General features: G+C 38.5%; 1 protein-coding gene across 1 annotated transcript in view; it reads left to right on the top strand.

Annotated features, from left to right (window-relative positions):
• Positions 1–1300: 1300 nt before the first annotated feature.
• Positions 1301–10353, top strand: part of Smp_127340 (NADH-ubiquinone oxidoreductase fe-s protein 2 (ndufs2), putative) — a gene marked incomplete at its 3' end in the record, with an annotated part of 25676 nt that continues 16623 nt past the window's right edge. The window contains exons 1-4 of the mRNA XM_018792038.1: positions 1301–1497; positions 1529–1641; positions 5349–5429; positions 9337–9457. Coding sequence (XP_018644939.1) covers positions 1308–1497; positions 1529–1641; positions 5349–5429; positions 9337–9457 — 505 coding nt within the window. The 5' untranslated portion in view covers positions 1301–1307. The remainder of the gene's footprint in view (positions 1498–1528; positions 1642–5348; positions 5430–9336; positions 9458–10353) is intronic.

Raw genomic sequence — 10353 nt, 5'->3', positions numbered from 1 at the left:
AGGTTTGGGAGGAAGAAAGTGTTCCAACATCATGGAACTAGTCGATAGTCGTCCCTATCTTTAGAAAGGGTTCACATTGTTCCTGTAACAACTATCGGGGGATAAGTCTACTTCCGATTGCGTCCAAACTATTAGCTTTTATCATTCTTCGTAGGTTGTTTAAAACCCGAGAACGATTGACTTGCGAGGAGCAGGCTGGTTTTCGTTCTGGTCGAGGATGCATTGATCATATCTTCACCCTCCACCAAATGTTAGAACACCGTCATACTTATCGCAGGCCAACAATCGTAATGTTTCTTGAGATCAGGGCTGCCTTCGATTCGTTGGATAGGACTGTTCTCTGGGATTGTCTATTGAAGAACGGTGTGCCTGAGAAGTTTATTAACATCTTAAAGGCCCTGTATACGAACACCTCAGGCAGAGTGAGGACATACAACCACCTTTCTCCCTTGTTTAGATCGAGCAGTGGGGTTAGGCAGGGTTGCCCGATCTCACCATTCCTCTTCAACTTTGCCATCGACGACATCCTGGAAACAGCTCTGATGGATGTAAGTAAAGGCGGTGTGGATCTGCTGCCTGGAGAACGACTTCTCGACCTTGAGTATGCGGATGATATTATCTTACTGTGCGATAATGCCCAAGGCATGCAATCCTCACTTAATCAGTTGGCAATCAGTGTCCATGGGTACGGTATGTGCTTTGCACCCTCTAAGTGCAAAGTACTCCTACAAGACTTTTGTGTGACCAAATTTGGAATATGGGATTTAAACAGCTAGTCCGTTTCGAGTATGAGGCGGATATGCTGGAAAGAGTCCAACGCCGAGGGACAAAAATGGTAAAAGGTCTGTCTTGCCTATCTTATGAATACAGACTGAGACACCTCAACTTATTTACGTTATCTTAAAGCAGAATACGGGGTGATCTAATAGTGGCCTATAGTATCCTGAACGATGACCTTGGAATTAATATGTATTATCTTTTCTTTCCGCCTAGGACTGATCATTTGAGAAGACGTTCGAAGAAAGTTCGAAAACCGAGATCGAACCGTCTACGTCTGGAGTTTCGTTTCTCATATCGAGTAGTGAATTACTGGAATTCTCTACCAGAACACGTAATATCAGCACCTTCTGTTGATATATTCAAAACAAGATTGGATCTCAACAGTGTAACAAACTGTAAGGATTAATATAGGTCAATAGACCTCCTATCCTTATTACTGAAGACTGGAGGCCGTATGCCTTCTATCCTTATTACACAAATCTGAATGTGATATTGGAAGCGGGTAGTTTGCTATTCTTGTTACTGTTATGATGACCTGTCGTAGATTGTTCAACCCATTATGTAAAAACGCCGTACATTTGAGTAAATGGTTAACAATCTGCAAGGGACCAATAAGATGTTGTTCTCGTTGGGTTCCTGACAAAAAGTTCATGGATGAACTTAAGGAGTCATTGTACAACCCGGCTGTCGTCAAGGCGAACACAACAGTCCAACCAAGTTCGTTACCGTTTTTATTAATAGTGTCTAGTCGACTTTTTCAATGTAAGTCATCAGGAGGTTCAATCTGTTCATCTAAATTTCGGCCCACAGCATCCTGCTGCTCATGGAGTTTTGAGACTAATAATGGAACTCGATGGAGAGGTAAGGAATACTATTTAGTTTATAGTTGATCACTATATATGATAAGTTGCAATAGTGAACTCAGACTCATGATTCTTGGTTTTTTAATGGCTTTTCTCGCCTTTTCTAAAGGGCTTAAATAACATGCTCAAAGAGTTGAAAACAATTCCCAGTAGTTTTACAGCTGGTTATTCCTCTGAACGTAGCTATATGTAGCTTAAAAAACTTACTGTTGGTAAAATGTGTTCCTAAAAAGTGTATTTTAGCAATATATGGTTTGAGAGAATAAGTAAATAAATAAATATATATATATAGTTACGTTCACTAAATTCCGAATTATTCTAAGTTAGTTACAGACAAAGACTCAATACCGAAAAAAAATCAACCAAATTGTGTATATGAGATCAAATGTAGTGAATATGATGCTGTATGTGTAAGTGAAACATCATGGCAGCTGAGCCATGCCACACAGCTTCCAACCACTAGTTAGGATAGTTGCGCGGACTCCAATCAAGTAGTCTGCATCTACCGACATGACTCAGACTAGAAGTTAGCGACTTCAAGCACTGATCCCACGTTTTGGTTTGGCCGCCCCTAACTCTTTTCCAACCATCCCATACACTAGTCAGCATAGCGCGTCGTGGTAATCGGTGTTCAGGCATACGTAACACGTGACCCAACCATCTCAGTTGATGAAGATTTATAACCTCATCAACTGATTTACTATCATTCCCTAATACCTCACGTCTAATCTCACTATTACTTACCTGGTGATCCCAGCAGATGCGAGCAATATTTCTAAGGCATCTGTGGTCAAATACTAGTAACTTACGAGTATCTACTCTTAATAGCCACGTTTCGCAGCCATAAAGTAGAACAGAGCGAACTGTTGCGCAGTATACTCGTCCCTTAATTGATAGACTTACTTACTGTGTGGTGATACCCAAGCCATACTTTCAGCAGTGAATCAGTAGGCAATTAGTGTCCGTAGGTATGGTATGTGCTTTGCACCCTCGAAAAGCAAAGTACTTTTACAAGACTGTAAGGACCTTGATCCTTCACTCACCCTGGGTCGTGAGCAGATAGTAGTAGTCGAGAATTCCGTGTATCTGGGTAGTTGCATAAGTGCTGGTGGTGGCGTGAGCGATGAGATAGATTCACGTATAGTGAAAGCCAGAGCGGCTTATGCCAATCTGGGCCATCTTTGGCACCTTCGTGATGTTAGTCTGGCTGTAAAAGGTCGGATCTACAACGCGTCGGTGAGATCAGTTTCGCTCTATGCTTGTGAAACCTGACCTCTCCGAGTCAAGGATGTTAGAAGACTCTCTGTGTTCGGTCATCGTTGTTTCTGAGGGATTGCTGACATCCAGTGGCAACACCATGTTAGTAATGCAGAGTTTCGGCATCGTGTGTTTGAGCGCAGAGACGATAATTCAATTGGTGTCACCATCTTGAAACACCGACTTCGGTGGCTTGGACATGTTTTACGAATGTCGTCCCAGAGAATTCCACGTCGTGCATTATTTGCCGACTCTGGGACTGGTTGGAAAAAGTGGAGAGGTGGTCAGTGTATGACATGGTGTCGTGGTATGAAAGAAAGCTGCAAAGGGCTATCTTCTGTTGATCCTTCACGACTCCCTGGATGGGGTCCTAGAGATGGTGCAACACAGTGGCTCGAGACGTTGTCAGATATGTCTCAGAACAGAAACCAGTGGCGATTCTGCTGTAACTTTATTTTACTTCCTTCATAAAAAACGGACGTAACTTCTTTAACTGGAAGAATTCTTTCTGGTTTTACCTTTACTAATTGAACTGCTCCCATTATTATTATTTCACTATCACACTAATTTCTGTTCGTTATTGTTCTCGTTTTTCTTATACGCACCTTACATTCTTTATCTCTTCACATTCTCATTGTTATTGTGTGACGTATATGTATCTGGTGCCCCTTTGTGCCAATATTTATGTTCAAATAAATAAATTCATTAAATGGGCTCTACTCGAGTTTTCATGGGCATGCCATCATTTTTTTCCGGAATATCCTCTTGCGTAAACGAGATTTTCACAGGTATAGTCGAAACTTTCGGCAATTCTGAGTAGGTTGATTTTCAGTATAACGATTATCTATAAAAGTGCTTAATGACACTTATAGGTTTGGGTACTCAGCTAATATTCCTCAACTCTGACTCCGATACGATGAACTTGACTACTATCATTTTCCCTGTCCTGCTAACTAAAGTAGGAAGACCAGCTTTGTGACGAAAGCTTTTTTTGATCATGATCCCTGTAAAATTAAATATACATTTAAGTTGTTCGGTTATATATCAGTTGTGGTAATTAGATTTTATGAAATGAGTGGTTGCCACTGAACACAGGTCCTACCAAAAATGCATTGAAAGTCCGTAAAGTAATGTAGCAAAAATATGCTGAAAGTTGATCTAATATTCAACTTAAATCGACATATATATTTTTTCATAAATTGTATTTGGAAATCTCACATCCTCAACAGATACTTAAAAACACTAGTGACATAGAATCCACACCTCTTATTTTCGCATATGATTTGAAATTTCTAAATATTGGCTGAAGCATTCCACCGATTTATGTGGTTTAAAATATTTACGATACTGGGTTAGCAGTTGAAAATCAGTCATCCCTTCATATTCAGTGCTAAAAGGTCTTACCGGTCAAGTCAGTGGCTCTTTTATTGAAGTATGAGGTTTCAGTAAAGAATCTTCCTCAGTAATAAACTTACGTCTAAATTATTTTTTTATCAAGGCTTTGCACACAGCATAATTTTTCGTTTTATACTCCTGATTTATGTAGTGGTTTCGGAATGCATATATCTGACTGGTTTGTTATTTTCAATATTTATCTGAACTGGTCAGTTTATCCTTATTTTGTGCTGTTCAGAGCCAGTCATATTCACTTTATAAAAGGTATCTCCTCTTAATACCCATAAATACTAAACCTTCAATACGTTACTTCCAATATGTTGCACCAGGTTTTCATTTTTATGTTTTCTACGGTAATTCATGTTTTGTACCAAATATTTTTTTCAGCTTCCTGATATCTACTTTTATGATATCTTACTACTATTTCGTGGCATCATTCTTTGTATTCCTGTTTTCGTTCCGCTACATTGTTTTTAATGCATGACAACTACTGCGCAGTGTCTTATGTTGTACATCTATTAAATTGTCATCTTTTGGGACGTTATGATCTAATTTTGTAAGTGGGTTACATGAATAATGTTTTGATGGTTGTCTTAGAAATAAACAGTCTTTTTCTTGGAGTCTAGTTATTTATAACACCATTCATAACAGTAAGGATCCGTATTTTCAAAAGACAGTTTGAAAAATCTCAGAAGTCTTTAATTTTTGCGTTAGGACTATGCATTTTAAAAACATTCTTAAGATCCTACTTATAGCGTTCGTGAGATTCATTTTTTGGGTGATTGTTTCGAGGTTTAATCATAGCTATTGTCACTCGATGCTCTTATAAGGCCTGAGCAATCATCGTTGCTGACTTTCTACCTGTTTTATGTTTGTTTAAATGAATTGCATGAGCTAGAAGCTAAAATGTGCTTAGTGCTAGCTATACCAATTGTTATATTCGCCCATTTTCTGATTGCCAGATAAGCATTAAAAAATAATTGTTATTTCATTTGTTGATTTTTCAGTTTTATCTGCTGTATTTCTAATCATAGTGGTTCATTTTTATTTTAGAAAATTATTCGTCTTGATCCACATATCGGTCTGCTACATCGTGGTACAGAAAAGTTGATTGAATACAAAACGTATACTCAAGTAAGTATTGGAATATATATTTAGCTCATTCTAAGCTCTGAACTTAGAACTTAAACTTGCTATCCTTCTTGAGGCATAGAGTGCTAATTAGGGGTTCTCCAAGCAACTCTAACCTGTAGCCTTTTCCAGTTGTTGGGAAGTGCTCTTCGTGGTCTTGATACCTCGGATTCCCGGCGCCGTGTGGCTTTTGACCTGATTATTTTCCTTCTGCCTCAAGGATTCCACTTTAGGTCGTGCCTTATGGTTCATTTTGATGGTTTCGTTAGTGTCTCTAATCCACCTAGACTGTCTCTTCCTAATTTGATTTTCAGCTGGCAGCTGGTTTATTCTCTTCTGGAGTAGGCTATTATAAGTTGTTTCTGGTCAACGAATCTCAGGTATTTTGCGTACAAATATTTGTACGTTTTCGGTCACAGTAGTGGTAGTTTTTCAAGTTTCAGCTCCGTACAATGTAACTGTTTTAACGTCAGTGTTGAAAATTATGGCTTTAGTTTTGTGTGACAGTTGTTTTGAGTTCCAGATATCCTTCGATTGTAGGAATGGTGATCTTGTTTAGTAATTTGTGACTTGATATCTGCACCAGATCTTCCTCATTTATCGATGATACAGTCCGAATACGTGAAGACTTTCATCTCTTCTACAGTTTCTTCGCTAATTGAAACTTGTTTGGTGCTATCTGTGTTGTACTTTCGAATATTATTTTTCCTCTTATAATTGTTGAAGTCTATTTCTATAAAAGCCACTGCTGCATTGACTGTTTTAATCTGCATTTGTTTCTGTGTATGCGAAACCAAGGCTATTTTCTGCAAAGTTTAAATCATATAGCCGTATCCAAGTTATCAGTTTCACTCCACTTTTTTTCTGAGCTGAATACGTCTTCATAATCCAGTCAACAGCCAACAGAATGAGAAAGGGTGAGAGTAGGCGGCCTTGTGTGACAACAGTCCATTTGCAGTGTATCTGTGAGCTGCCATCTATGAAAGATTGCAATCCAGTCCCCCATAGTAGCTCCGTTTGAATATGATGATTTTCCCAGGTACACTATGGTATCGAAAAAGATTCCATACGGTTTTCATATCCACACTCTCGAATGCTTCCTCACAATCAAGGAGTTTGATGTATAGTGATTGGTTTGTTGCAATTGACTGTTCGGAATTTATTTTCAGTGTTGCGATTTGGTTATTATATAATCGGTTTTTACGAAAGCCAACTTGCTGGTCTTTGAAGTATTAGTCAACTAAATCTTTCCTTCGGTTCAGAAGCACTGTAAAAAAGTTTGTCTGCTACTGATGGTAGGATGGTCACTGTATTTTTCACATTTACTAAGATCTTGTTTTGAGATGTTAGTGAGGCATCCCTCTCTCTTTCTCTTTAATCCCTTTCCGGTTGTTCTCTATGTTGATTTCCTTTGCTTCTAGTAGATCTTGTAAGGTTTGGAACTTATTGAGGATAAGCCTTAATTCTTAATGTGGTCACTCTCAGGTAATGATACGAAGCTCTATCAACTACTTGTATGTGCGAAGCATTTTTTTCTTCATGACCAGTGTACAACAGCATCTCTCGAATCTAATCTCTGTTCAGCTTGGGTTCAATTAGTTTCACCCATTCCGAGAACCGCCACGTTGTATATCCTCATCTGATCAGCCATTTGATTAAACCTCTTGGTCTTCCATGTTGTCATGACATCCCATGTACCTACATTAATTGTTGCTCTGTTTTTTAGAAGTGTTGACCTCGTGATTTCCAAAAAATGTTGAATCTCACCATGATGCATCATCGTTATTTAGTTGGCCTCACCTCGCCAAAATGGACAGCCGACGAGATACACCCTCCGTGTATCTAGCGACTCGATGGCTAGTTCTCGTGGACTTGCAGATGTAGGCATAGCACTTAGTACAAGCACTACTAGGATGGGTCGCCGTTAACAGTCGCCTATGTGCTCTCCGGCCAGATGGCTCCGTAAGAACTCGGAAGGATAGGGACACACGTCGTTGCCTTTTCGTCGTTTCTGCCTACGCTCCCACTGACTCCAGCCTGGATGAAGTGAAAGATGACTTTAACAGAAAGCTCTCTGAACTTCTTCAAAAAGCTAAGCGCTCATACATAGTACTCGTAGCGGGTGACTTAAATACCCAATTAGGTGGCTTAAACCAAGCAGAAAGACATTTAGGTGGGTATTTTAGTATTCCGGCTCAGCGAACAGATAATGGTGATCGTCTGTTGCAACTATGCTCAGGCAATCGTTTATTTTTAGCAAATACTTATCTTAAGCATAAGGAGAGACATCGTCTAACATGGCGACCACCTGCACCAAATCAACGATGGACTCAAATGGATCATATCGCCATCAGTCATCGTTGGAGAGGCTCGATGGAAGATTGTCGCTCGTACTGGAATACATGTTTGGACTCTGATCATGCTTTAATACTTTGGTGTGGGTTTCCTATATCCACATAAGTAGTATATAACGATGGTCAGACAGAGAATGTATTTCACTAGAAAATCGATAAGGAAAGAACGAAAACGAAACGCAATTGGTATGAAAATGCATGAACTGAGTAACAATACCAGGATATTTGGAGTGCGTTTCTCCCCATCTAAATGTAAATTGTTACTCCAGAACTGGCCTGCGTCAACACCTGAACTAACGATAGGGAGTGAAGTAGTCGAACGCGTCGATAACTTCACTTATCTTGGAAGTGTGATTAGCCCTAATGGGTTGGTGTCTGACGAAATTTCTACACGGATTCAAAAAGCTCGTTTAACTTTAGCCAACTTACGTCACCTATGGTGAAGGCGAAATATCAGTCTATTAATTAAGGGACGAGTATACTGCGCAACAGTTCGCTCTGTTCTACTTTATGGCTGCGAAACGTGGCTATTAAGAGTAGATACTCGTAAGTTACTAGTATTTGACCACAGATGCCTTAGAAATATTGCTCGCATCTGCTGGGATCACCAGGTAAGTAATAGTGAGATTAGACGTGAGGTATTAGGGAATGATAGTAAATCAGTTGATGAGGTTATAAATCTTCATCAACTGAGATGGTTGGGTCACGTGTTACGTATGCCTGAACACCGATTACCACGACGCGCTATGCTGACTAGTGTATGGGATGGTTGGAAAAGAGTTAGGGGCGGCCAAACCAAAACGTGGGATCAGTGCTTGAAGTCGCTAACTTCTAGTCTGAGTCATGTTGGTAGATGCAGACTACTTGATTGGAGTCCGCGCAACTATCCTAACTAGTGGTTGGAAGCTGTGTGTGACATGGCTCAGAATCGATCACAATGGCGTAGGTGTATACACTCTTTGTTTTCCCTTAGACCGTGAGATTAAAATTGTTTCATATCTTTCTTTCGTCCTGTACTATATCCTTATACACAATCTTTCTTTTATATATTACCACCATTACATTAACTACTATGAAATCAGTGTAGATCTTGTTGTGCTAATGAGGTATGGCAACTTGGACCGATGCATATATGTGCCTGGTCCTACGTTGTAGCTGACTGACTGATAATGCATCATAATTCTTCTAAATGAATATTGTTCAACTCACAGGACCGAATTTCAATGGTTTTATTTGTTTATTCTAGTTAGCGTTTTTTAGCTTGGTTGTTTTCCACGAATTATGCGTGCTGACCCCATGCCCAAGCCTTCCTTATTTATTCGGACTTGGGACTTTCAGTAACCCTAGAAGAGCTATGGGCAAATTATTTAGTGAATAGATATATGAACATTATCATAATAATGAAAAACTCGGGAAAATTTCAAAGGTATTTTTATAGATTGTAAACTGTGTACTTAGCTAAAAGTATTTGGTAGTATTATGACAAATAGCAAGGTCCTATTTATTACATCTAAATTTTGTTGGAACGTAGCCTTTGTTTCTGTTTTCTTACTCAGGCTTTGCCTTATTTCGACCGACTCGATTATGCTTCCATGATGTGTAACGAACAGTGTTATTCATTGGCTGTGGAGAAGCTACTCAATATCGAAGTGCCTCCCCGTGCAAAGTATATACGAAGTTAGTTGAATATATATATATATATATATATATATATATATATATATATATATATATAGTTTATTGTTTTTCATTCTGTACTGAAATTTTCATTTCCATAATAAAATAATAGTAGTTTGTAAGCTTTTTTTTGATTTGTTTATCGTCTGTATTTATTAGACACCTGTCATTAATTGTCTACTGTGTGCATCAGATTCTCCTTGGCGAAACAGTATTAAATTTTCAATGTGATCGGTATATCCGAAGTAGGATCTAGGATCATCGTGAGGTTATAATGAATTATAATTGTTTTGTAATATTGATTCCATTGTTCAGCAACACCTGAATTTTGAATAATTTTCATAATAAATGCTCAGTTACTGGTTGAGAAATGTATACACACAAACCCTCGTACTCCTAGGTCAGACTGTAAGTCCAGTTATTTGAATCAGTTATACAGTCAATTTCACAATTATGTGGATATTCTACCGGTTATATTTCTTGTTCATGTCTTGCTTTTCCTTTTCTTAAAGCAAAACAGTATTATACTCATTTTATATAATCGCTGTTATATTTTTTATATTATATGATTTTCTGTGAAGCATATTTAGATCATGGGAAACTTCACTGCAATCGTTCAAAATAATAATATGTGTAATAAATTCACTTGGTATTGTTTGTTTGAATCTTCCCATTGATGCTTAGGACTGCAATGGATCAGTCTTTTATTGGTATATGTTCATACTCTGCGTATTGCCTCGATATAGCTGTGATTCACAAGCATTATAAGCAAAGATGGATAATGGCTAGTAGTGGAATCCAGGCAATACGCACAGTATGCACATATGCCAATAAAAGACTGATCAATTGCAATCCTAAACATCAATGAGAAGATTCAAACAAACAATACCAAGTGA

This window comes from Schistosoma mansoni (genome assembly GCF_000237925.1).
Source record: "Schistosoma mansoni, WGS project CABG00000000 data, chromosome 1 unplaced supercontig 0010, strain Puerto Rico, whole genome shotgun sequence".
Lineage (NCBI taxonomy): Eukaryota > Metazoa > Platyhelminthes > Trematoda > Strigeidida > Schistosomatidae > Schistosoma > Schistosoma mansoni.
The sequence above is the reverse complement of the archived record's forward strand: the minus strand, read 5'-3'. Positions and strand labels throughout refer to the sequence as shown.